This window comes from Bemisia tabaci, chromosome 10 (genome assembly GCF_918797505.1).
Source record: "Bemisia tabaci chromosome 10, PGI_BMITA_v3".
Taxonomy (NCBI): Eukaryota; Metazoa; Arthropoda; class Insecta; order Hemiptera; family Aleyrodidae; genus Bemisia; species Bemisia tabaci.
In genome coordinates this window covers 2364461-2389952 of record NC_092802.1, presented here as the reverse complement: position 1 = coordinate 2389952, position 25492 = coordinate 2364461, and the positions used below count along the sequence as shown (strand labels likewise).

At 38.6% G+C, this 25492-nt stretch overlaps 1 protein-coding gene across 1 annotated transcript in view; it reads left to right on the top strand.

The window, feature by feature from the left end:
• Positions 1–25492, top strand: part of SP2353 (EGF like, fibronectin type III and laminin G domains protein pikachurin) — a 458909-nt gene that overhangs the window by 381068 nt on the left and 52349 nt on the right. The window contains exons 6-7 of the mRNA XM_019048593.2: positions 115–304; positions 6619–6755. Of these exons, the coding sequence (XP_018904138.2) occupies positions 115–304; positions 6619–6755 (327 nt within the window). The remainder of the gene's footprint in view (positions 1–114; positions 305–6618; positions 6756–25492) is intronic.

The window sequence follows — 25492 nt, the reverse complement described above, 5'->3', positions numbered from 1 at the left end:
CGTGAAAATAAGAGGTATTTGTCCAACATTTCAGTTATTCGGCACGCTTTTCCAACATACTCATGTTGGATTTTTTCTTCTTGTTTCTTATTGTGTGGGTGTTTGGTGTTGCAGGGTCTGTTCTCTCGGATCACGTTCCGGGAGCCGGTGTTCATCGGGGGTCGCGGGAACACGACCGGGCTCCTGGACAAGCTGCCCACCGACTACGGGTTCCGCGGCTGCATCCGCCACTTCGAGGTCAACGACCACGTCTACAACTTCGCCCCCCAGCCACAGGGTGACGTCGTCAAAGGCTTCGACGTCGGTGAGTACCATTCCAGTCCATACGCAACTTCAACAAAGCACACGCTGCCCGAAATGCCGCAAATGGCATTCACTCGCAAAGAGAACGATTCGACGTATTTCTGCCAAGCGGGTAACGTTGCAAGGTGGCAACGATCATGGTGTCAACAAACCGAAAATCTGATCATGGAGTCAACGATTGTTGACGTCGTGCTCAGGCGGTAAAACGCAAAAATGGGCCCTGAGCATGGGGTCAACGATCACAGTGTCAACAAACAGAAAAATATCTTCCTTATGAGTGAAATTAAAAAATTAATCGTACAGGAGAGGTCTGGGTCACGTATAGTTGGATCAGGTTAGTTTAGGTCAGGACATGTACGGATAGATTAAGTAGGTAAGGTTAAAGTTATGTAGGGTAAGGTCGCGGAAAGTTAAGCTCTGTGAAAATGGGCTATGTCTTGTGAGGTGAAGTTGGGTAAGGTTAGGTAAAGTTGGGTAAGGTTCGGTTAGGTTAGGTTATGTTAGGTTAGAGTAAATAACACAAGAAAAACAAGACTTGAAATTTGAAAGATGTTATTGAGGTAAGTTTTAAGTTTCGCTGACCTCGTGATCGTTGACACCGTGATCATTTTTCATAAGAGTCAGAATTTTTTATTTTTGGATGATCATGGTGTCAACAAAAACTTAGTAAAACTGTTTGTTGACACCATGATCGTTGACACCATGCTACGTAATCGCCAAGCGGAACTAGTGACAGGTGGTAAGGTTATAGGATATTTCGTCAACGATTTTTTATCCGAGCACTTGATTTTTCCAGTAGTTTAAGTCCACGCGTTTTTTCGGCAGGGGAGTTTTGGTCCACTTACCAATTATTGAGACCCAAAGTTAATTGGTCAACATGTAAATATAAACAACATTTGCTCACGACGTTTTTGGATGAAATGTATAATGTTTTGGAAGAATAAGAGTTTGCTCGTTTTTTGTTTGTTTGCGGTTGGCCAAACGGAAACAAATATATAATTGAGAATTTTTGCGTCAGTATCATACAAACAGTATTATACAAGACTGAAGGGACCCCAACATATCATGATTGATGAAATCTTTCAAAAGCACGAAGTTCCCGCGCAAATTACATCGAGTGACGACGAAAAAAAGAGAGCCGTAATCGAAAAACTTGCTAAGTCCTAGTATCTGGATCCAGTAACGTTTAGCATGATTTTTGAACTTAATTAGAGGAAAGAGTGACTTGATTCAAGCAGAAATATGCTCAAATTTATCGCCGAGAAGATTTCCTTATAAATCAATAAAGAGTATGATGCCTGTTTAGAGAAAAAAGGATGCTTAAATAAAAAGGAAAGTCACTTAGATTGAGCAGAAACCCTCTTTCATTCAGCTTTTGTCATGGGAACGGAGTTCCCCATGATATTAGAATCGTTCCGTTGCTTTCGCTATGGGATTCCCTATACCTCTGCGACCTTGAGCGTTTCGCCCAGTCTCCGATTTTTGGTTGATTTTCCGATGTACAAAAACCGTTGTATTTTTTAGCCAATCATGTTTCTACGTCAAGTTGTGTTGATTGCTAAAATTCGCTTTCAGCGAGTTTTTTTCCACTTTGAGATGTCGTGTCTGACTGGTAAATCTGCGCAGAACCACGAAGTTCCGTTTTTAGGCAAATTCTTTTTTTTGGGAGGTTCTGATTGGTTATTTTTCGCCATCAGTTTTCTGTTCGTTGGTGCAAAAGATCGCCTACCTCGTTGTTCTTGAGAAGCCGCCATTATCCCACCTCAAATTTGAAAAATAGAAGTAAAGAAATAATAACCATCGTACAAGGTGGAAAATTGTTCTGGAGGACTCGTTACGGATAAAGAAGTCGAAATCAGAGCTCGATTGATTGATTTAATTCATGGATACGCAAATATTGCCTTAGCTCAACTGCCGCGATCGGAATGCATGGTGGGATGAGCCTCGAGACGCATTAAAACAGTGCGAACCATGGCTCCTACAGCAATGCGCTTCATATCCCAACAAGGTCTCTTGTGATAAGTCACGCCCATTGCCCGAGTCTTTTAAATGCTATTTTTACTCTCGCCTACGTGGATCTGGTACAGCCTAGCTGGCTAAACCGCCTCGTATTTTTGATTAGGTGTGGGCACCCGGCGATCGGGAGTTCGATACCCGAAGATGGGAACTACTTTTTAATGGTTGTATTGAATGTTTTAGACTAATCATCAAAAAATAATTAATAGTAGATGATAAATGTACGAACATTTTCTCGTGAGTTAATATCTTAAACAAAAATACTGGAATATACCTCCTTCATATAATCAGCCACATGTTCCCCCAAATTAATGACGTTATTTTCTTTTTTCAATAAAGTTAATTTGCATTCAACGTTCGTAAGTTAAGCAAAAAGTACCTATTGATACAAATAGAAAGACATGAAAATAGTATGTCTAACATTTCAGTTGTTTTTTTTTTTTTTTTATTTATTTATTTTTTGTTTTTTTGTTTTTTCAATAAAACAAATTGACTGAGACTAGAATCATCGTATCTCTGAAGACAAAAGCTAAGTTTTTTGATACAGAAATACTAATATATTCATCCTTTATATAATCAGGGAGATGTTGACCCAAATATTGATGTATATTTTCTCTGTTCGCCCAAATTAATGATGGTATTTTCTTTTTTCAATAAAATTAATTTACATTCCACGTTCTTAAAGCAATATTTTCTCCAAAATTCAGCAAAAAATAACAATTAATACCTACGCAAAAAGTAAATAAATAAATAAAGCAATGACATGAAAGTAGTATAGGTAGTACACATCTAACATTTCGGTTACATCTATTTGAATGAAAAAAATGGCAACTTAGGAAGCACATAGGTCACTTATCGACGGTGAAACTACGAAACCACGTATCTCGGTTTGCGACGTCGCAGACTTCCTGTCATACTTTATTTTTTAAATGAAAAGCTACTTAACGTCCAGTCTTGAAAATTTCCGTGATTTTTCCTCTTCGTGCGGAGAAAATTCTGTGAAAATTTCAAGGAATGATATTGATTTGGTCTACTTCAAAAAAATAAAATGTGAGCGGAGATTTTTAAACACCGCAAACGAGATACGTGGTTTGGTAGTTTCACCGTCGTTATGATGCGTATTCGGGCATATGCGTAGAGTAAAAATATCATACTTTACGCCGAAAAAACGAAACTGAAAGTTAAATGCGTTAACTTCCAAAAACCATACATAATCCAACGAAAATAAATAATTGGTAAATAACAGCTTTCTTGTATGCAAAGAAAAAAAATTAAAAATGTTAAAAAAGAGATGTCGACACAAAATTACATAGCCCCTTCAATTCTGAAGATACTACAAACGAACTGTACCTTAAAATTTTCATATCCCAGAAGCAAAAGTTCCCATGACGAATATTGCTATCGCTAGCGATTGCAAAAACCAACTTGTTTTATTCTTGATTCAAAATAAAATCTTCTTAACAGTATACTCAAGAATGTTTCTGCCTAAATTGAGTCGCATTTTTCTCTAATGAAATTCAAAAATTATGCTAAACGTCGTTTTAAATACGGATGCTAGGACTAAGTGAGTTTTTTAGATTACCGCGCTCCTTTTGTAAGTATCTTGATTTATTTTGCAAGGAAAGATCTTTACCCCGAAAGGAAGCTTTTCATTCTTGATACGTTGAAGCGCCTTCAATCTCGTATGATACTGTGCAACACCCATGTCGCGAAAAAGTTGCTTGAAACTCCGTAGCACTCCGGACTTCGCTGGACGACCTGCGTGACACGCGCATAGGCGCCTACAAACCTAACAGGTATACTTCTCGCATTGCGCAACGCGGGAAGTATCCAGTTAGGTTTGTAGGCGCCAGTGCGCATTTTGCTCTGTGTTGGGCTCTAATATTTAATCTCGCGTAGTCAGCGTTTTTCAACTCATGATTTTGAAATGTTTGCACGCTCTGCACGGATTATTCTCATTTGATGAAAAAAAAAAAAAATGTTTTAAAGGAAAGTATGACGTGTATTTTGAAAGTATTAAGGCGGCTCCGTATCTCATTTAATGATTTCCAAAGCTTTTTTAATTTTTCTTTTATATTTTGTGATTTTACTGTGCTGTAGCGTGGTGTATTCGCAACCAAACGCTCAAAATTGGACGTGTTTGACTGTGAAAGATCGATGTAAAAATGGATTAAAACCAAAGATTGCGTCCTTCTTGGTTTTTTCTCTCTTTTTCATTTTTGTATAGTTCCTTTCAACACAAGTATGGCTCATTGAGATTAAATGTCGCGGTTAAATGTGGATTAAATGTTGGCACTTGGAAAATTTTTTAAAAATAAAAATGAAGTAAGTTAGTTAGTCAGTATATTTTAAGACATTCAGCGTCACCGTCACAGGCTAGTAACGTTTTTATAGATAATTTTGAAAATGGGAGTATATACGAAAATTTAGATTTTTAAATTAAGAGAGGTGAAGAGTTTCAGAATTTTGGTAGAAATTATCATTTAAAAAAAGGTTTATATCTATGCGGTATATTTTAAATCGACAAAAAATTCTAAAACTCTTCACGTCTCTTAATTTAAAAATCTAAATTTTCGTTGATACTCCCATTTTCAAAATTATCTGTAAAGACGTTTATAGCCTGAGACGCTGAATGTCTTAAAATTATACCAACTAACTAACCTTTATAAATAGTTAGTTAAACTATTTATAAAGGTTAAAGAAAGAAAGAAGAAAGTAACATCTTATTTCAAAAATGAGTTACCATAGCAACACCTTCTTCTCTCTCAATTTTCTAATACCATATTGTCAATATAATTTTACATACGGACCGAAATATAAGATTTGGACCAAGTCACTGTTTCTTATTTTACGCGTGGACGTAAATTACTGGACTAAGCAGGAGCCCGGACAAAAAATCGTTGACGGAATGTCCTGAAACCGGTGGTAAAGAAGTAGTGCGCTCGTTGGTCGAGGGCCGTGAGAATGAATGGGAATTATGAAGCGCCAGTGACGTCAGCGGCAATGAAGCCGGCGCCGTTGTCGCTCTTGGTCTCATGAGCCCTGTCAACAACGCTCTTTTGCCATGCCTACGGCTCATGAGTGCCGCATTCACTTGGCACATAGCTCCGTTTGACAGAATGTAAAATCCCGCTTCTCCATTTCCCCAAAAAGCAATCACGCCCACTTTAACATTGTTTCTTATGCAGTTTTTCTGGAGGACATCTCATCTTTCCGACTCGTCTATCGTTCTGTTTGACAGAAATACGTCCAATTTTTTAATGTGAAACCAAGACCTTACGAAGAGCCAAAAATTGCATAAAAGAGCCTCAAAAAATGCCTAGAAACCTTGACTTTTCCGCTTTTTTTAGGAACATCCTCGAACACCGTAGACAGGGTGCCAAAACGAGGGCATGTCCGGGAAAAAGAGGACGTATGGCAACCCTAAGAAAAATGAGAGAAAAAAACACTATGAAGTGGCCCGAACTGTATGTAACAAGGTGGAGAAATGGTGCTGGGTCCACACTCTTTAGCGGGGAAATCAAAGCCAAGAAGTTCCAAAAATTAAAGTCAGAGTCAAAAATAAATGTTTTTTAGCTCTAACTAGTACCAGTACAAAACTGAGGGGGAAGAATGTTCAGTTCAGGCAGTTTGCATTGGAATAGTAGGTGAAATATTGATGGTCAGTTTTGTACTGGTACTCATTAGAGTTGAAAAAATTTATTTTTGACTCAAATTTTAATTTGTATGGCAACCCTAAGAAAAATAAGAGAAAAAAACACTATGAAGTGGCCCGAACTGTGTGTAACAAGGTGGAGAAATAGTGCTCAGTCCACAACATTTCGCGGGGAAATCAAAGCCAAGAAGTTCCAAAAATTAAAATCAGAGTCAAAAATAAACGTTTTTTAGCTCTAACGAGTACCAGTACAAAACTGAGGGGGAAGAATGTTCAGTTCAGGCAGTTTGCATTGGAATAGTAGGTGAAATATTGGTGGTCAGTTTTGTACTGGTACTCATTAGAGTTGAAAAAATTTATTTTTGACTCAAATTTTAATTTTTAGAACTTCTTGGCTTTGATTTTCCCGCGAAAAGGTGTGTGGACCCAGCACCATTTCTCCACCTTGTGACCTAAAGGTAAAGAGCTGTTGAGGAAATTACTTTGAATGCGGCATCCAGTGTCTATATTCAAAATTTCGTTGCATTACATTGTAGTCTCATGAATGCCCTTCCTTAAAATAGACTCACATTCTACGGAACAAATTGAAAAACAGATGGGCGAAAAGATTAACTTAATGTTTCGTTTTTCTTTATCTTTTTCAGAGGAATGCAAAGCTGATCGGTGTAGTCGGATGCCATGCCAGCACGGAGGGAAGTGCATGGTGTCTGGGCAGTCAGCCGTCTGTCTCTGTCCCCTCGGTTTCATAGGTGACCTCTGTGAAACGCGCCTCGATCTCCAGGTAGGTTAGATTTTGAGTTTCGTCACTGGGTGTCTCTTACAGTTCGATTGCATTTTGCAAAAAACAACCACAAGCATTCCAATGTCGCTATAATTGTGCACATTTTTTCACCTTGCAAAAATAAACTTACCATCTAAATAAGTTTTACAATACTCCCAGTAAACTATATAAATTCAATACGAAAATTACCATAGTAAATTTAATCTTTTTACCAACTAACATATTATTTTTATCCTTAAGTTAGCACAAATAGAATTAATACCTTGTAGTTGTCTATTTCTCTAATAAAAAAAAAAAAAAAAAATTAATCTTTTGCAAGGTTTTAGTAATTTTATTGCAAGGAATGTAAGTTGCACAATCCTAGCAATATTGGAATGTTCTTGGTTCCTTTTTGCAAATTGCAATCCAGTCATGTATACATCGGAATGAATGTGTACTCATATTGGACTATTTAAGCTAAAAGGAACAATATGCATAGGCTCTGCGTGCGACGTACAAACTCTTCTCTTTTCAAAATGCGGCATGGTAACTGGTAAGTTCCTGCTGAACTTGGTCCAATTCGTTGCTCCCATGGCGTAAGGGTGTATCTCAAATTCCGCATGAGTCCCGGCACAGTGGTTTTGAAGCAAAAAAAAAAAAAAAAAAAAAAAAAAAAAAAAAAAAAAAAAAAAATGCGACAAAAATGTACCCAAAAATGGTTTGCTCGGGGTGAGTCCATGGTACGTGCACACTTAAAATCGCGAAAAATCAAAATCTTGGATAGTGCTATTTTCGAAGTACGCGCTTTGAAATTCTCATTGTAAATGCAACTTTTATACTGATCTTTCTCCTCTTTTTATTTATTTGTACATTGAATCGGTGTTGTTCGGTTCACGTTTTTATTTTTTGTTCGAATCAAGTCGATCGAATACATGCCCTCTCTTCACACGCACACTTCCTTTCATACTCTTTTTTTAACCGAAAAATTCTCCTTCTGCTGCGTCTGCGGCAATTGTTGTTAAGGGTATGCGGTGCGTGCTGGTTTCAGGTAGTTACATACTCGACTCTTTGAAGGCGTTTTGTGTGCGAGAGCAATTCGCCAGTTCTCCAACAGGGTGCGCCACTTGCGCACATAAAACGCCTTCAGAGAGTCGAGTATGTAATGACCTGAAACCAGCACGCACAACATATTCGTAACAACAATTGCTGCAGACGCAGCTGAAGGCGAATTGCTCTCGCACATAAAACGCCTTCAGAGATTCGTGTATGTAATGACCTGAAACCAGCACGCACAACATATTCGTAACAACAATTGCCGCAGACGCAGCTGAAGACGAATTTTTCAGTTAAAAAAAAAGGGTATGAAAGGAAGTGTGCGTGTAACGAGAGGGTATGTATGATCGAAATAAATCGAACGAAAAATGAAAACGTTAACCGATCAACACCGATTCAATGTACAAAAAAATAAAAAAATCGGATCAAAATCAGTAGAAAAGTTGCATTTACTATGAAAATCTCAAATCGCGTATTTCGAAAAAGGATCAGTCAAGATTTTGATTTTTCGCAATTTTACGTGTACACGTACCATTCACTCGCCCCCTGCAAACCATTTTTGGATACATTTTTGTCGCTTTTTTCTATATCTTTTAGATAAAAAATCTCGGCAGATTTTGAATTTTCAGCAAAAAAAAAGGACGTTAGCCCCTGCGCATGAGTCTAAAGAATCATTCTAAACCCAAAAATCGGCAAAATTAATAGGAATGAAAGCAGAATAGTGTTTGGAAAAAAACCTCACATTCGATACAGAAATTGGTCAAGGGTCAATTCCAAGCGAGCTTACTTGGTTCCGACCCTATCGGCGAAATTTCCATTTTGACCCGAAAAATTTAGTCCATGTTATCCGTGTCGATTTTTCTCGATTTGGGACGGAGAAAAAAATTTCGAGATTTCAGTCGCATCCTACGTAGTTGAAGGCGGAAAATCGATTCCGCACGGTCCCGACACCCGGCGAGGCTCCCTGAGCTAAGAAACAGTCAAAAATCGGTCAAAAACTAGCTTTTCTGACAACTTTTGTCATGGGAACGGAGTTCCCCATGATATTAGAATCGTTCCGTTGCTTTCGCTATGGGATTCCCTATACCTCTGCGACCTTGAGCGTTTCGCCCAGTCTCCGATTTTTGGTTGATTTTCCGATGTATCAAAAACCGTTGTATTTTTTAGCCAATCATGTCTCTACGTCAAGTTGTGTTGATTGCTAAAATTCGCTTTCAGCGAGTTTTTTTCCACCTCGAGATGTCGCGTCTGACTGGTAAATCTGCGCAGAACCACGAAGTTCCGTTTTTAGGCAAATTTTTTTTTTTGGGAGGTTCTGATTGGTTATATTTCGCCATCAGTTTTCTGTTCGTTGGTGCAAAAGATCGCCTACCTCGGTATTCATGAGAAGCCGCCATTATCCCACCTCAAATTTGAAAAATAGAAGTAAAGAAATAATAACCATCGTACAAGGTGGAAAATTGTTCTGGAGGACTCGTTACGGATAAAGAAGTCAAAATCAGAGCTCGATTGATTGATTTAATTCATGGATACGCAAATATTGCCTTAGCTCAACTGCCGCGATCGGAATGCATAATGGGATGGACCTCGAGACGCATTAAAACAGTGCGAACCATGGCTCCTACAGCAATACAGCAATGCGCTTCATATCATCCCAAAAGCAGTCAAGGTCTCTTGTGATAAGTCCCGCCCATTGCCCGAGTCTTTTGTATGCTATTTTTACTCCCGCTCACGTGGATCCATTATAGCCTAGTTGACTAAACCGCCTCGTTTTTTGATTCGGTGCGGGCACCCGGCGATCGGGAGTTCGATACCCGACGATGGGAACTACTTTTTAATGGTTGTATTGAATGTTTTAGACTAATCATCAAAAAATAATTAATAGTAGATGATAAATGTACGAACATTTTCTCGTGAGTTAATATGTTAAACAAAAATACTGGAATATACCTTCTTCATATAATCAGCCACATGTTCCCCCAAATTAATGACGTTATTTTCTTTTTTCAATAAAGTTAATTTGCATTCAACGTTCGTAAGTTAAGCAAAAAGTACCTATTGATACAAATAGAAAGACATGAAAATAGTATGTCTAACATTTCAGTTGTTTTTTTTTTTTTTTTTTTATTTATTTTTTTGTTTTTTTGTTTTTTCAATAAAACAAATTGACTGGGACTAGAATCATCGTATCTCTGAAGACAAAAGCTAAGTTTTTTGATACAGAAATACTAATATATTCATCCTTTATATAATCAGGGAGATGTTGACCCAAATATTGATGTATATTTTCTCTGTTCGCCCAAATTAATGATGGTATTTTCTTTTTTCAATAAAATTAATTTACATTCCACGTTCTTAAAGCTATATTTTCTCCAAAATTCAGCAAAAAATAACAATTTATACCTACGCAAAAAGTAAATAAATAAATAAAGCAATGACATGAAAGTAGTATAGGTAGTACACATCTAACATTTCGGTTACATCTATTTGAACGAAAAAAATGGCAACTTAGGAAGCACATAGGTCACTTATCGACGGTGAAACTACCAAACCACGTATCTCGGTTTGCGACGTCGCAGACTTCCTGTCATACTTTATTTTTTAAATGAAAAACTACCTAACATCCAGTCTTGAAAATTTCTGTGATTTTTCCTCTTTGTGCGGAGAAAATTCCGTGAAAATTGCAATGAATGATATTGGTTTGGTCTACTTCAAAAAAATAAAATGTGAGCGGAGATTTTTAAACACCGCAAACGAGATACGTGGTTTGGTAGTTTCACCGTCGTTATGATGCGTATTCGGGCATATGCGTAGAGTAAAAATATCATACTTTACGCCGAAAAAACGAAACTGAAAGTTAAATGCGTTAACTTCCAAAAACCATACATAATCCAACGAAAATAAATAATTGGTAAATAACAGCTTTCTTGTATGCAAAGAAAAAAAAATTAAAAATGTTAAAAAAGAGATGTCGACACAAAATTACATAGCCCCTTCAATTCTGAAGATACTACAAACGAACTGTACCTTAAAATTTTCATATCCCAGAAGCAAAAGTTCCCATGACGAATATTGCTATCGCTAGCGATTGCAAAAACCAACTTGTTTGTCTCTTTCTTCGGAGCGTTTTCGGCGGATAGCTCGTAGCGAGGGACTCGAGGAGCTTTTCCGACTCGAAAATCCCACTCAGCGGGTCAATTCCAAGCGAGCTTACTTTTTTTTCGGCCCGATCGGCAAACTGTCGATTTTGACGCTAAAAATTTAGTCCCTGTAACCCCTGTCGATTTTTCTCGATTTGGGGCTGAGAAAGAAATGTCGAGATTTCAGTCGGATCCTACGTAGTTGGAGTCGTAGAATGGATTTTGCACGGTCACGACTCTAGGCGAGGCTTTTTGAGCCGAGAAACAGTCATAAACTGGTCAATAACAAGACCACTTTTCTGACCAGTTTTTGCGACAAAAATGTACCCAAAAATGGTTTGCTCGGGGTGAGTCCATGGTACGTGCACACTTAAAATCGCGAAAAATCAAAATCTCACTACTTAAATACAAAATCTAAATACGAAATATTACTTCTTCATAATTTTCTAAAAAATAGCCTAGAGTAGGAAATAGTTTTTGCTTCCCACCAAAAAATGTTTTATTAAAGGAAAATAATCGTGTAGATTTTAATACTGTACATATATTAAGTATTTTTAAAAGTAAAGAAGAAGTTGCACGATTTTGAAAACACTGTAATCGCGCCGGTTCTTTTTTGCTAAATGCCATCCAGGTAGAACTTCAGTAAAAGCTGACGTGGCCTGATGATAAATTATTTCAAAACAATTTCTTGAATTAGTTAATAACGTGCTTGATTTGACCGATCCAATCCGCTGAACTCAGTATGTTCAGTCGAAAGTGAAACTGCAAAATCGCGTACCTCGTTTGGTTTCAAGATTTTCCACTTTATTTTATCCATGGAAAGAGAAGCAACTTTACTGCCATAAATTTTCACAGAATATTCCTCGCACAGAATTAGGATGTTAGGGGAGTGCTTAAAACATGTTGTAAACAGGTTTGCCAGCGGTCTGGAAAATCAGCACTGGAAAAAAAAACACATTGGATCTAGAGTCCAGACTCTTGAAAACATTGACAAGAAAAAATACTCTTGATTCAATCGGATTTTTGCGTAAATCAAGAACCAAACCTCTTAATTTGAGCGGATTTCCTTTTGATTTAAGCAAAAATCTGATTGAATCAAGAGTATTTTTTCTTGTCAATGTTTTCAAGAGTCTAGACTCTAGATCCAATGTGTTTTTTTTTTTCCAGTAAGGAACAGTCAGGAAATTTGCGACGACCGTGTAAAATCAGGGAAAGTCAGGGCATCTGTGGGAATAATCCGAGATTTGCTGTTACATCTACTCATCACTAAAACATATCACTTCTCTTCTATAACTGTTAACTCTTTCCGGTCAATTTTAGGGCTGTTATCTTTTAAGCAGCTATGCTCAACGCCTTTTCCAAAAATTCTATCTCCAGACAAAGAAATGGTATCTAAAGTTGAGTAAACTTCAATGCATTGAAAAAAGTATAAATCTCGCCAAAAGGTCAGGGAAAGTCAGGGAATTAGAAAATTTCGGAGTCATGGAAAATCAAAAATAGCCAAGGAATGTCAGGGAATGTCAGGAAATTTGAAAATGAAGACATTTTGGCACTCGAATTGCGAAAGAAATTATTCTAGAAACATGAGCAGCATGTCAAGACGGGATACACGAGTTTGCAGTTTCATCGTTGTAGTATATCACACTAATTTAAATTATCTTCTCAAGGAATTTATTTTTAAACCTTCCATCGCGTACGTCGTTGGAGAAATGCAATTTTCCGAGGAAACGTGTAGCGCTCTCGTTCCTCTGAATCAGGCTTTGCTCGCCGATCTGCAGCATTAGCATTTCATAGAAATTTTTAATACGAATTTTTAAGCCGTATTTTAATACGAATTAAGTAGAAGAGAATGGCAGATGGATTCAGAGGTCGTCCGAGGATTAACTGTAAACATCAACTTTATTCCCAGAAACGAAACCTCCGAGTTAGAAAACTGCAGAGTCTCTTAGCTTTCCACTTTTTTCCAGGGAAATAATGAGTTCGGAATTTTCGCAGGAATTTATATTAAAAGAATTTTTACCTCAGAATCTGCGGTTGGATATTGCAACTAACGCACTGGAATTTTCACGTCTATCAAGTCTTACTGTACGGAAAAAATTGATATTGCTGATTCAACAATTTTGTTGTTGAAAAAAGCGTCCGGCATGTTTCAATGTAGATTTTACAATTAGAAAATGCTAATTTAACCACCCTCGTGGTTAAGTTAGCTTTCTACGATTGTAAAATGTACTCGTGAAACATGTTGGTCATAATTTGTAACAATTTAATTGTTAAATCAGCAATCAATTTTTTTTCTATGTGTTAGTTATTCATGTCCACTCCAAAAATGACTGTTTATGGTAAAACTAACTGTACATTTTATCGATTATTCCTCTAATTTCGCGCAAAACCCGACAAAAGTTTTACGGAAATTGAACAGTTGATAATTTCTTATTTTCAAATATATTGCTCTAAAATCACTGATGATCATTCCACGCCGTAGTCATCGTAGAAACAATAGTGCGGCCAATGCTACATTCGAGGACGACCTAACTGTTCTGTCCTGCTCAGGAAGAACGCCACACCACCAATTAAATGTTGCCAAACTTTCCTCGACAAAATGTTTAGTTTTTAAGAAAGTTAAACATATTTTTGCATTTCAAATGTACGTTTCGGGATTTTCAAATATCGTCACATTCCGGCCTATCACACACAAGTTCCGCGCGCGCCGCATCACAAGCGCCATGTGCCAAATTCCCGCCGCCATTTTATTTTTACAGAGAGATCATTGGTTGAATCCGTTTGAAAATTTCACTGAATTTTATCGGAAGCACATAGAAAATTCAGTGAAATTTTTGGACGGCCTCGTTGAACAATTTCTCTGTCAAAAAATGAAATGGCGGCGGAAATTTTGGAACGCCGCATGGGGCTTGTGATACTTCGGCCGGAAGGTGACGATTTTACATCCGATCGCGAAAAAAAAAAAAAAAATTAGAAGGAAAATATTCAGAATTTCAAAGGCGGACCCTGACCTTTCAAACGGAGTCGAGATGAGGGGGGGGGGGGGGGGTTCGTGGAGCTTCCTTCAGAAATTATCGAAATTTTGCAGCATATACTATGCAGCTTGCGTAAATTCTGTCACGAATAATTGCCAACTTTAGGCGATCGGCGTCCTTTTTTCCCCTTAAAAAAGGAAGAGGGGGACGGGGAGGGGGCATGCGTCGTCCCCCCCCCCCCCCTAGGTCCGCTCCTACAGAATATCTCAAATAAACGCGGTTTTCACGGAAGGAAATATGGCACGGCTATTGGTTCATACGACGTTTTTCCCTAGCACAGCAGTGTTGACGGTTCGTCCTCAGTGTTTTCATTGTGAAATTAAGGTGATCTACTTTGAAGCTCCTGAAATTTCTCCATTCAATGCGATTTCACGATCCAACCGATCGACAATCGAGAAACCCGCTTCCCGAAACGCGGCGCTAAACTGCCGTGCTGAGGAAGAACGCCGTATGAACGTTTGAGAGTTGTCAAATTTCCCTTGATAAAGCTTGTATTTTTGACAACATTCGTGCATATTTTTCTTTGAAATTTTCAGATATTTTAGATGAAATTGCGTAAGAAATTTTCTGAAAATTTCGGAAAATAATGTTCACAATTTTCCCAGTAAATTCGGTTTTTATCAGTGGAGACTTGGCAACGTCTGAAGGCTCATACGGCGTTATTTCTTAGCAAATCAGTGAAGTATAGGTCACCGCCGGCACCTCAGCCTCGGGGCCGATCCCGCGTTCGGGTGGAAGTGGGGGGAGGGGGGTTGGGGGTTACAAATCTCCATAACGAGCAGAAATCCGAGATCCGATAGCGCGTTTTGGGGTCCCGACGGGGGGGGGGGCAGAGCCGTGAGTTGTGAGCAGAGATTGTTTGTGCGTTAATTTCCCGCCGATTTACCATTTATCCCAACTCAACGGAAACCCATTTACAGGGCCTCGACCTAATCAGCCCCCGTCCTTCCTCCCTCCCTCCCCCCCCCCCCGTGGGGTCCTGCTCTTATCGCGTGCCATCAACGCACCGTCACCAGATTTACCAAAACTCAGGGTTGCCACAGTCAGGGAAAACCGGGAAATGTCAGGGAATTTTCAAAAGTCGGAGGAAACCGGGAAGTGTCAGGGAAAATGACGAAAATGTTAGGAAAAATTTGTTAAATAACTTTCATTTGCTCTCTACAATGGGTTTAAGGTTTCGAACAACAAATTTTGCCTGAAAACTATTTTCAATTATGCCTTCCTAACCATCCGGCACATTTTCAACCGTCAGGGAATTTCAACGAAATGTGTCAGGAAAACCGGGAAATGTCAGGGAATTTCATTTTCTAAATTCTGTGGCAACCCTGAATATTGGGTATAAGGTGTTCTGAACCCGCGTCACTCCTGTTATTCTCAGGTTTCATGCCCCGTTTCAGGTGGTCCCGAAGATTTTTTTTTTTTTTTTTCACTTCAAATATTCCACGAGGGAAAATCTTGCGCTCTAACGCCCCTAATCAAGCCAGCCGTTGCAAAGCTATCCGTTGTGTCAGACCATCAAACTCGGGGCAACTGGCCGGGAATCGAAGCCGGGACCTCGCGATCATAGAGCAAGCGCTACAACCACTGCACCACAGCGTGACAGAAATGGAAACTGAAGTTTCAGAAGGCTTGAATAAATTTCGCAAAATTTGAAATTTGAAGGTGCCTTGGTAACTTTGGCCACTCAAACCTCTGCAATGGACCAATAGACAAGGTACGAATCTAAGCATTCTAATACATGTTTCTTGACCAGAATTTTACGTAGAACACGATGCGCACAACGAAAATTACCGAAATGAACTCGTTATGAAGATATTTAATGATTCTTGATGCGTGAATTCAAACCACCCGCTCATGAAAACCCAATGCTCTACGTGACTCACATCGCGCGCTAAACGTTATCATGACAGTCTCTGCGATATAAAAATCTGGCAACCTTAATCTTGACGCTTTAGCTCAGCTATTGCAAGTTGTTTATAGTTTGAACAGCACATGGTGGGAAATGAACATCGCTCGATTGAGAAGTTTGCTGAAACCGTTGTAGTGCACGATTTGACTCACGTAGAGCTTTGAGTTTCTTGTGAGCGGGCAGTTCAAACTCCTCGTAACCAATGTGAAATACAAACGTTAATATCTTCGTTAGGAGTTGGTTTCGGTAATTTTCGTTGCGCGAATCGTGTTTTACGTGAAATTCTGGTCTAGAAACATGTATTAGAATGCTTAAATTCGTACCTTGTCTATTGGTCCATTCGCTTTAATTGGACGTGTTTCCATCAAACGGAACTATGTGCATTTAGACATGAGCCCTGAGACCCCAATTGGACTTCGTGTTACGATTGAACTAAAAACGTCCAATAGAAATATGACCAATTGATGTAGAAAAGAAAGTATGCCAGGAAATCTGCAACGCCACAAGCCGCGACACGCGTTTTTGCATCAATCCTCCCAAACGTGTAAATATCGTGTGAGCTTTGAAATCTTCATTCTCGCAGTGAAAAAACCGAACATTTCCCTTTTGACTATCACTCGCTTATGAAGTGTATTTTTCTTACATTTTCTGGCTATCTAGCCAAACCGTACCGTTTCGAAGAGTTTGCGCCGTTGAGGTTTATTCATCCCTTTTCTTCTCTTTTTTTCTCCCATCTTGAAATCAACAAATTTTAGTTCCTCATAATATCTTTAGACAGAATGATAAATTGAGATAGGATGAAAGTTATTTCGTTAAATTCACGACTGAGAGAGCATAAAAATGAGAGCCCAAGTGCTTCGATCTCTGCAACGTCATGGAAAAATAAAAGCTGACTCCAACTCTGAAATTGCGAGCATGCTCTTCGGGAACTTTTTGCCCCACTTCAAGTCATCGAGAATTGAACATCTCCAGAACTAGTTTTACGTGTTTATTTTACTTTATTTCTGTTCTTCTCATGTTTCTCTTTCATCCTCTGGCTCTTTCAAATTGTATTCTTTCCGTTTCTGTGCTTACCAATTTCGTAACAAAATCTGCGCTCTAATTCCAGAGGTGTGAATGGTCAAAGTTACCAAGACAATTCCATAACGAACGAATAACCATATACGAACCATATATCCATAACGAATTCTGCTATTTTTACCTTCACATAACATTTTCATACACTTCTTTCTTTCCTTTATTTACCCTCTTTCTTCTCAGATTCCAATGTTTTCCTAATTTATTTTCTAATTTTACATCTCGGCTTTTCATCCCTGCACATTTTCCTAGGATTTATGCCCCCCTGCTTTCTCTCTCCTCACCTCTCTCCTGCATCTCCTTCCTCTCCCCTTCATTCTTCCTTCTTTTTCCTACTCCGTTCTTTCTTATTTTCTAAATCTCGCAGATTGATTTTCCCCTCTCTCCTTTTTCATCATTCCTCTACGCCTCGGTATCATCATATGCTTCTTTTCCCATACTTCTCCCTCCTACATTGCTTCTCACTTTCTTGTCTTTTTTTTCTCTATCTTATTTTTCCTCTATCTTCTTTTTTCAGTATAACTAGTTGGTATGAATCAAAATGCCAGTGGCGTGGCGTGCTTTGCGATATATCGATTTATCTGCCATTTAAACCTATGGAAAAGGATCTATAAACAGGGTGTTCACAACGGACACCATAATAATCGATTTTTTACCATAGCTTCAAATGGGGAAATATTGATAATTCACGCCTCGCCTCTGTCAAAATCAGCCTAACTAAATTTCACGCTGCCTAATTGGACGTATTCCTGCCAAACGGAACAATGTGAATTAAGACATGATCCCTGAGACCCATAAGGATCTGTGCATAACAGGGCTCCCGCCATAATGCACATAGTTCCGTTTGGCAGAAATACGTCCAATTTTCATTGTGTTTACTTTTCCTGTACTCTATTTTTAACAAGAAACCGTCAAAGCAATGGCATGAATCTTCCCATTATTTTATGAATTTACCCTAAATTGTAAAGAATTTACCAACAAAATTTCATGTCAGAGCAGTGCGGTTGTGTTTCCCTTGAAAACAAGTAAATCATAGAGGAATAATTAGGCAACATCTGGTCGTAAGTGTGCTGATTTAGGTCAAATCAGTCAAACTCTGCATACTTCTCAGAGAGTTTCACCGACGGGCTCTAACAACCTAGTTTCTTTCACTCGCGGCTAAACTTTGCAATATTTCTATGCCTCTACGCGGGAAATTTGAAAAGCGCCCGACCACACAAAGAAACCCCTTTTCACGCAAAAAGTTGTGTGCGCGTTTGCAGTTTCTCAAAAGTCATCGGGGGTGACGAACTAGGTGAGGCGTGATTGATCGATCATCGATATTTCTCCATTTGAAGCTGTGGTAAAGAATCGATTATTAAGGTGTTCGTTGCGAACACCCTTATTATCGATCCTTTTCCATAGGTTCAAGTGACAGATCAATCGATATATTGCAAAGCACGCTACGCGATTGGTAACGAAGTATTTCTTATGTAAGTTTCAGATGCGGCGACGCGCGCTGAACTTTTCGATTCCTATGAATGTCGAACTGCTTGGAATGTATGAAGTCTTTTAATGATTTCAGGCAGAGAAAAATATGTAATCCATTCGCCAAGCTTACGTGGAAAATAGCGGATGAAAAGTTTATCCTTTTAAGTTCTGTATGTGTCCTCGCTTGCGCTGCCCCACCAAGAAAGAGCCCAGTACACGCAAATCAAATATCAAGTTCTTAATTGAATGCATTTCCACTATGCCGTGACCCAAAAAGTGCTCGTAGAATTTTTAAGTAAGATTAAATATTAAAATAAACTGCAAAAAGACCAGTATGTTGGTCTGAACATTCTATCGTATGTACTATAATTTTGTACTATACTGAATGAAAAAAAAAAAAATGAATTAAAACAAAACAAAAACCTAAGTAAGCCGTGCTAAGGAAGAACGCCGTAAGAGCCACCGGAGTTTGCCAAATCTTCCTTTACAAATCACGAATTTCCGGGAAAATATGTAAAAAAAATTATTGCGTTTTTTAGAGAATTTTGTTCGTAAATTGATCTAAATTTTCTGAAAATTTCAAGTATAAATATTTATGACTGTTCTGTAGGTAATTAAATATTTTCTAAGACAAAATTTGGCAACATTTGAATGTTTATACGGCGTTTTTCCTTAGCACGAGAGCAATCTCGTTGGGGTTGGTGGACAGGAAGACTCGACTTCGATGACGGCGTTAAGATGCAAATATTCGTGTTTAACGGACGTCCTTGTTGCGTTCAGAAAATTGAAGGCGCGCTGACGTTCTATACGCTACCATCAGCGCACATATGAGGCGTCCAGTGCCATGACTGGCGGCGAGTTCATATTTACATCTGCCTCGCGTTGATAAAAACGATACCATGCACTGGAAAAAAAGTCGCTTGTATCTAGAGTCCAGACTCTTAATAACACTGACAAGAAAAAATACTCTCGATTCAATCAGACCTTATGCTTGAATCAAAAGGAAATCCGCCTAAATCAAGACGCTCGGCTCTTCGACTCAAAGAAAAATCGGATTGAATCAAGAGCATTTTTTCTTGTCAATGTTATTTAGAGTCTGGACTCTAGATCCGAGCGACTTTTTCTTCCAGTGTGGTGCTTCCTCACGATTTGCGCGCGGAAGCGTCAGCCATGTAGCATCTTAGTGCGCAAGGGTTGGAACGATTCCTATTACGAAATGTTTACGTGTGCCGTAGTATTATTTTTGGAGCGAGGAGCTTAGAAAATGCACATTTCATCGGCAAATTGTAACGTTAGGAGTGTTTTTGAGACTTTTTCGATGCGCTCATCATGATTTTTGAGACATTTTCATTAAGGTACAACTCTGATCTTTGCTGAAGCTAAATTTTGCAACAGGCATACATTGCTTGGTTTTACGATCAGGGTTCTTTGGATTTTTGTGAAATTTACTCGGGCCGTGTCTTCATAATCCTTCCTCAAAGAAGTTTTTTCCTATTAATTGACCATATCGTTAAAATCGCCTTCAAATTGATGGATACCTCCTCGCATCACCTTAGTGCTGGTATAGTTGCTTCAATGGTCCCATTCACCACTGCTTTGGCAAAAGTTAAGGGAAATGAACCGCATGCGCTCATCGTGATTTTTGAGGAATTTTCTGTAAGAAATAACTCCTCTTTTTGCTGTAGCTGAAGTTTGCAATAGGCCCATTTCGAAGTAATGAGCTTCTTTTTTGCTTTACACAAGCAAATCGACGGTGTAAGTCGGCAATCACATAACTCGGTTTGCGACGTCGCAGACTTCCTGTCATACCTTATTTTTTAACCGGAGAACCACTCAACGGCAATTCTTTAAAACTGCTGTGATTTTTCTTGTCTGTGCGAAAAAAATTCTGCAAAAACTTCAAAGAATGATGTCATTTTGTTCTCCTTAAAAAAAATAACATCGAGGCGGAGATTTTCAGACACCGCAAACGAGTTATGTGATTGCCGACTTACATCGTCGAAATGGAGAATTTGCACGCAAATTTTTTATTGCTTCATTTGAAAGTGCTTGAAGAGCTGATTTCATGGTATTTTTTATAGGTAATTTTTTCTGACATGGGAAACCGTATAAATAGATTTAAAAGTGAGGAAATGCACCGCTTAGTGACGTCATCTAGCGACATTTCCCATTTAAACACACGCATTTTAGCAGATTAGATAATTTTATCCTATCTTCTCCAATAATTGTTCAATTCATGAACCAAGGGTATCCTCCTGTTCAGTTCACTCAGTTTTTTTTTTTTTTTTTTTTTTTTTTTTTTTTTTTTTTATTTGCACAAAACAACATAATCATTGTACAAGAGCGCTTTTAGATCCATACAATTTTTAAAAAGCAGTTTTTATCTCTAGCCTTAAATATTAGCTAGTAACTATTTTTAACAATAAAATAAACCAACCTAAAGTAACAGGTGGAGAGTTATAGAGCCAATTTATTTCAGAATATATTGGTTCAATTTTTTAAAAGAGTTTCGTCAGGCTAACCGTCTGAAACAAATTTTGTCTCCTTGTATGTCCAAGTTAAAACGAGGGGCATTAGGAGGCGTATAATTTAAACTCTTGGTAAATTATAGATTTTTTGTAGGTAGTCGCTTACGGCTAACATAGCTTCCAATAAATTTTTAGTTTGTGACTCAAATAGTTTTTCAAGTCTATCCAATCTCTTATCAGACATCTCAAACTGGAGTTGATAATTCTTAATGATTTCATTCATCATTTCATTCATAATTGATTGCGAGTTATTAGAGGTTTTATTTGATTGAGTTGATTGCGCTTGGTCTTGACCGCGGAGTATATCAGAATAAGACTTTTTGCTTTTGTCTTGTTTCCCTGCATTTTGAATTAATTCCTCTTTTTTTGGAGGAGGGAATTTTCTTTTTTGAATTTCGGCTCTGACTTTGCAGCCTAAAAATTTTGCGGGGTGCTGACCTCCGCGGAGAGCACATATTGGAGGTGGTGAACAGGTTGAAATACCCTCAATTGAGGGGGTTCTAATGGGACACTCCTGAGCTACGTGAAAATCAGTTCACTCAGTAGTTTCCATTTACACAAAATTAATCAAATTTTAGGCAGCTGCAAATTCTCTATCGCCGCGTATTCCAAAATAATATGCAATTTTTATCGCCGGTGCGTGAGCGAGAAGTTTCAGTGGCACTGGCGCGGACGTCAGCCCAAAATCTAACTCCTCCGTCCCGAAGCATTATGAAAAGCATTTATTCATATGTAAGCGCTTATTCCCCTTTCTCCGATCCCGGGGCCGGGTGATTCTCCGTTATTGAAGGAGGGGAGGGGAGGGACTTTGATCCGTATTCCCATTTCGCCTGAGCCATGCGCGACAGGTGTGCCCGGTGCGCTGTGCAGTGTGCCTATTTCGCGCCTGCAAGACTCGTGTCCGTGACCTGCAGTACACATGTGCCGTCGCTCCCGGCTTGCTAATCATCAATATTCCATTGCTTGTCCCAGCTCCCATGCTGCCGGCTTTATTTTCATTCAACTTCGCAAAAGTGGTAGAAATTTCCGTTATGATTCTTTCTTTTTATTTCCTCTCTTCTCTTCTTATTTCTTTCTTCCTCTCTTCTTTTTTCTTCCTCCTCTCTTTTCCATCATATTTTAACTTCTTCTTCTTTTTTGTCTCTTCTTTTTTAAGTCTTATTTTCTTCCTATCCTCCATTTAAAAACACTCTGTGTTTGTAAAAACTCTCATGTTAATTTTTCTTGGGCATAAATGGCCTCCGACGATGAAGAATTTTATAAAAATAAATTCGTTTTATCACCATTACTTTCCTTCCATTTTATCCTTCTCTTCATCCCCCTCCGTCTATTATTTTTCCCCCTCTTTTCTTATTTTTCATTCTTTTTCCTTAGGGCTCTTTAAATAAATGAATTGTAACCTCCTTTTTTCTTATTTTGCTCTCTTTAAAATCTTTGCCAGTCCTTCATCACGCTTCACCCATGAAACGAAAATGGAATAAACTTACCTTGAAATATATTGAAGTGGTTGGTGACGGCGCGTCATCCCGAATTTTTTTAGAAGGATATCTCCATTAATTTATGGCCGGCGTTAACCAAAATGGCATAGATGTATTGAATATTGCTTCATTACTTATCGCGTCTTCGTTTTATTCAACTTTTTAAAGACAAATCAACCGCGCAAAAATTCTGACTCGAAATTTTGTGAAAATATTTTGTGTACATCAGGGGAAATTCATGGAAAGTTTTAAGTCCTCGCAACATTTTTCTTTTTTTTTAAAAAAAAAAGAATGTTTGCAGGAAGCAAATCAGGCAACGTGAAATGTAGTAAGAATAACTCTTGTACTATTCGTTCATTTGAAAATTAGAAAAGGAAATCTAACGTTTGAACTGAGCTTTTTTCTGGCCTTAAAAATGCAATCCCCACTGCACGATTCCGCGATGCACGCAAGCGTCCCATTCATGCAATTTCTTCTGATGCCACTCGGGGGCGCTCATAAATAGGTCTGCTGCAAACTTTTGCTATAGCAAAAATTAGAGTCGCTCCGTGCGGAAAATAACTAGAACAGAAGGATTATCGCATCTGGATGGTGCGAAATTCACTCCGAACTTAAAAATTTGAACGAGAAAATTGCAAATTGCGCTTCCTGCACACGAAAGTATATTTCGCCAAAGACAATATTTCTGCCGTGCTAAGGGAAAACGCCGTATGAACCTTTAGACGTTGCCAGCTTTATTTCAATAAAATCCGAGTCTTCTTGGAACATTGAGAACATTTTCCTTCTAATTTTTCATATAATTTTCGTCGCAATTTGATCTGAAATATCTTAAAATTTCAAGAAGAAATATGTGTAAATATGTGTTTTCCTCAAAATTAAATGTTTTATTCAGATAAATTTGGCAATTCTCGAATATTCATACGGCGTTTTGCCTTAGCACGGCTGTTATGCGCTACTTACACAATCGCACACGAAACTCAAAATAGCCTCTGTAACGTGACATCTCCTAAAATCTGGAATCAAAGTCAAAAATTCTATTCCCATTTTACAACCGATCTCAATGCATCGATATCGATGGGCAATCGGAAACAGTACATTCAACATCGTTTCATGTGTAAGCTGAGTTTCAGCACGATTATTCCTCAAAAATCTATCTACAGTCTGAAATCTCGATTCGAACCTTTGAAAAAGGATCCGACCAATAGCCAGGGTGTTCGCAACGAATACTTGGATAATGGATTCTTTACTGCAGCTTCAAATTGGGAAATATCGATAATCGATCATTAACGCTTCGCCACTGCTCTAGAATGCATTGCGCTAAAGTTGAAGATCTACCTTCTGAAGTACTCTTCTTTATACCAGCAAAAGTTGGCTACTGACACGGTCTTTTACCTCGGTACATCTAGAGTCCCTTTATACTGAGAGTTATAAGAAACTTCCCCTCATGGAGTCACAAACGGGAATAAAGATAACACCAATTGATAGTTTTTCGTAATCTTTGGTCGGCTCATTCTCAAATTCCTGTCTCCGTTCCTTCTCTCATTCCGTTTGCTCCTTGCCGTGCCCCCAATTCCCCGGTCCATCCCAGTTTATTATCAGAGAATTTGCAGGTGTCTGAAAGATGAATTTTAAGTTTAAGCATAAAAATACTCACTGGAAAAAAAACACATTGGATCTAGAGTCCAGACTCTTAAAAACATCGGCTAGAAAAAGTACTCTTGATTCAATCAGGATCTAGCTTAAATCAAGAACCAAGCCTCTTAAATTAAACGGATTTCGTTTTGATTCAAGCAAAAATCCGATTGATTCAATAGTATTTTTTCTTGTCAATGTTTTCAAGAGCCTGAACTCTAGATCCAATGTGTTTTTTTTCCAGTGCTGAGTGAACTGAACACGAGGATACCCTTGGTTCATGAATTGAACAATTATTGGAGGAGATTAGACAAAATGATCGAATCTGCTAACATACATGTGTTTAAATGGGAAATACCGCCAGATTACGTCATTAAGCGGCACATTTTCTCACTTTTAAATCGATTTTATTCAATTTCTCGTATCAGAAAAAAATTATAAAAAATTCTGTGAGATCAGCTCTTTAAGCACTTTTAGATGAAGCAATAAAAAATTTGCATGCAAATTCTCCATCGATGAAAATGTAATCTTTATTCCTGTTTGTGACACTGTGGAGGCCTAAAATACGGGAACCAATCAGAAATGGATTCACATCGTCTTAACTCCCGGTATAAAGGGGCTCTAGGTACATCCTGCGATTTCGCCCTCAGATTCGGCACCGCAGCTAAAATTCTCTAATATGGCATCAAATGGCGCGGACTGAATGCGAATTCGGATCCAGGGCCGCGCTGAAAGGACCCGGGGCACTTCCAGGGGGAGGGGGTGGGGGGTTCTGAAAAGCCGGGGGGGGGGGGGGCTCAAGCGCACGGGTAGAATGAAGTCATACGCTGCGAGGATTTCGAAGACCCGATTACAAACCCCCTCCCCCTTCAGCCCTTGCCGCGGGCCAATAAGTCACTTCGGCGGCGGTTCGCCGCGTTTCAATATGTTTCCGTTGCGTGCGTAATGCATTCGGTTTTGCCGGAGCCGTTTACTGCCGTCCTAAGTAAGAACGCCGTATGAGCCGTCAGGCGTTGCCAAATTTCCTCCGACATATCCCGGATTTTCAGGAAAATTTTTGAATATTTTTCCGAAGATTCAACGCAAGGTTTCGTTTGGAATTTGATCTAAAAAGTCCGAAAATTTCCAGGAATAATACTTGTAACTTTCTTCAAAAACAAATATTTCCAAGGAAGAAATTTGCTAAGTAAGAACGCCGCATGAGCCATCAGGCGTTGCCAAATTTCCTCCGACAAATACCGGATTTTCAGGAATATTTTGAATATTTTTCCGAAGATTCAACGCAAAGTTTCGTTTTTAATTTGATCTAAAAAGTCTGAAAATTTCAAGGAATAATATTCGTAACTTTCCTCAAAAAGAAATATTTTCAAGGAAGAAAGGCGATTCGAATGCTTAAACGGCATTTTTACTTAGCACGCACGGAAAAAACGAGCTTA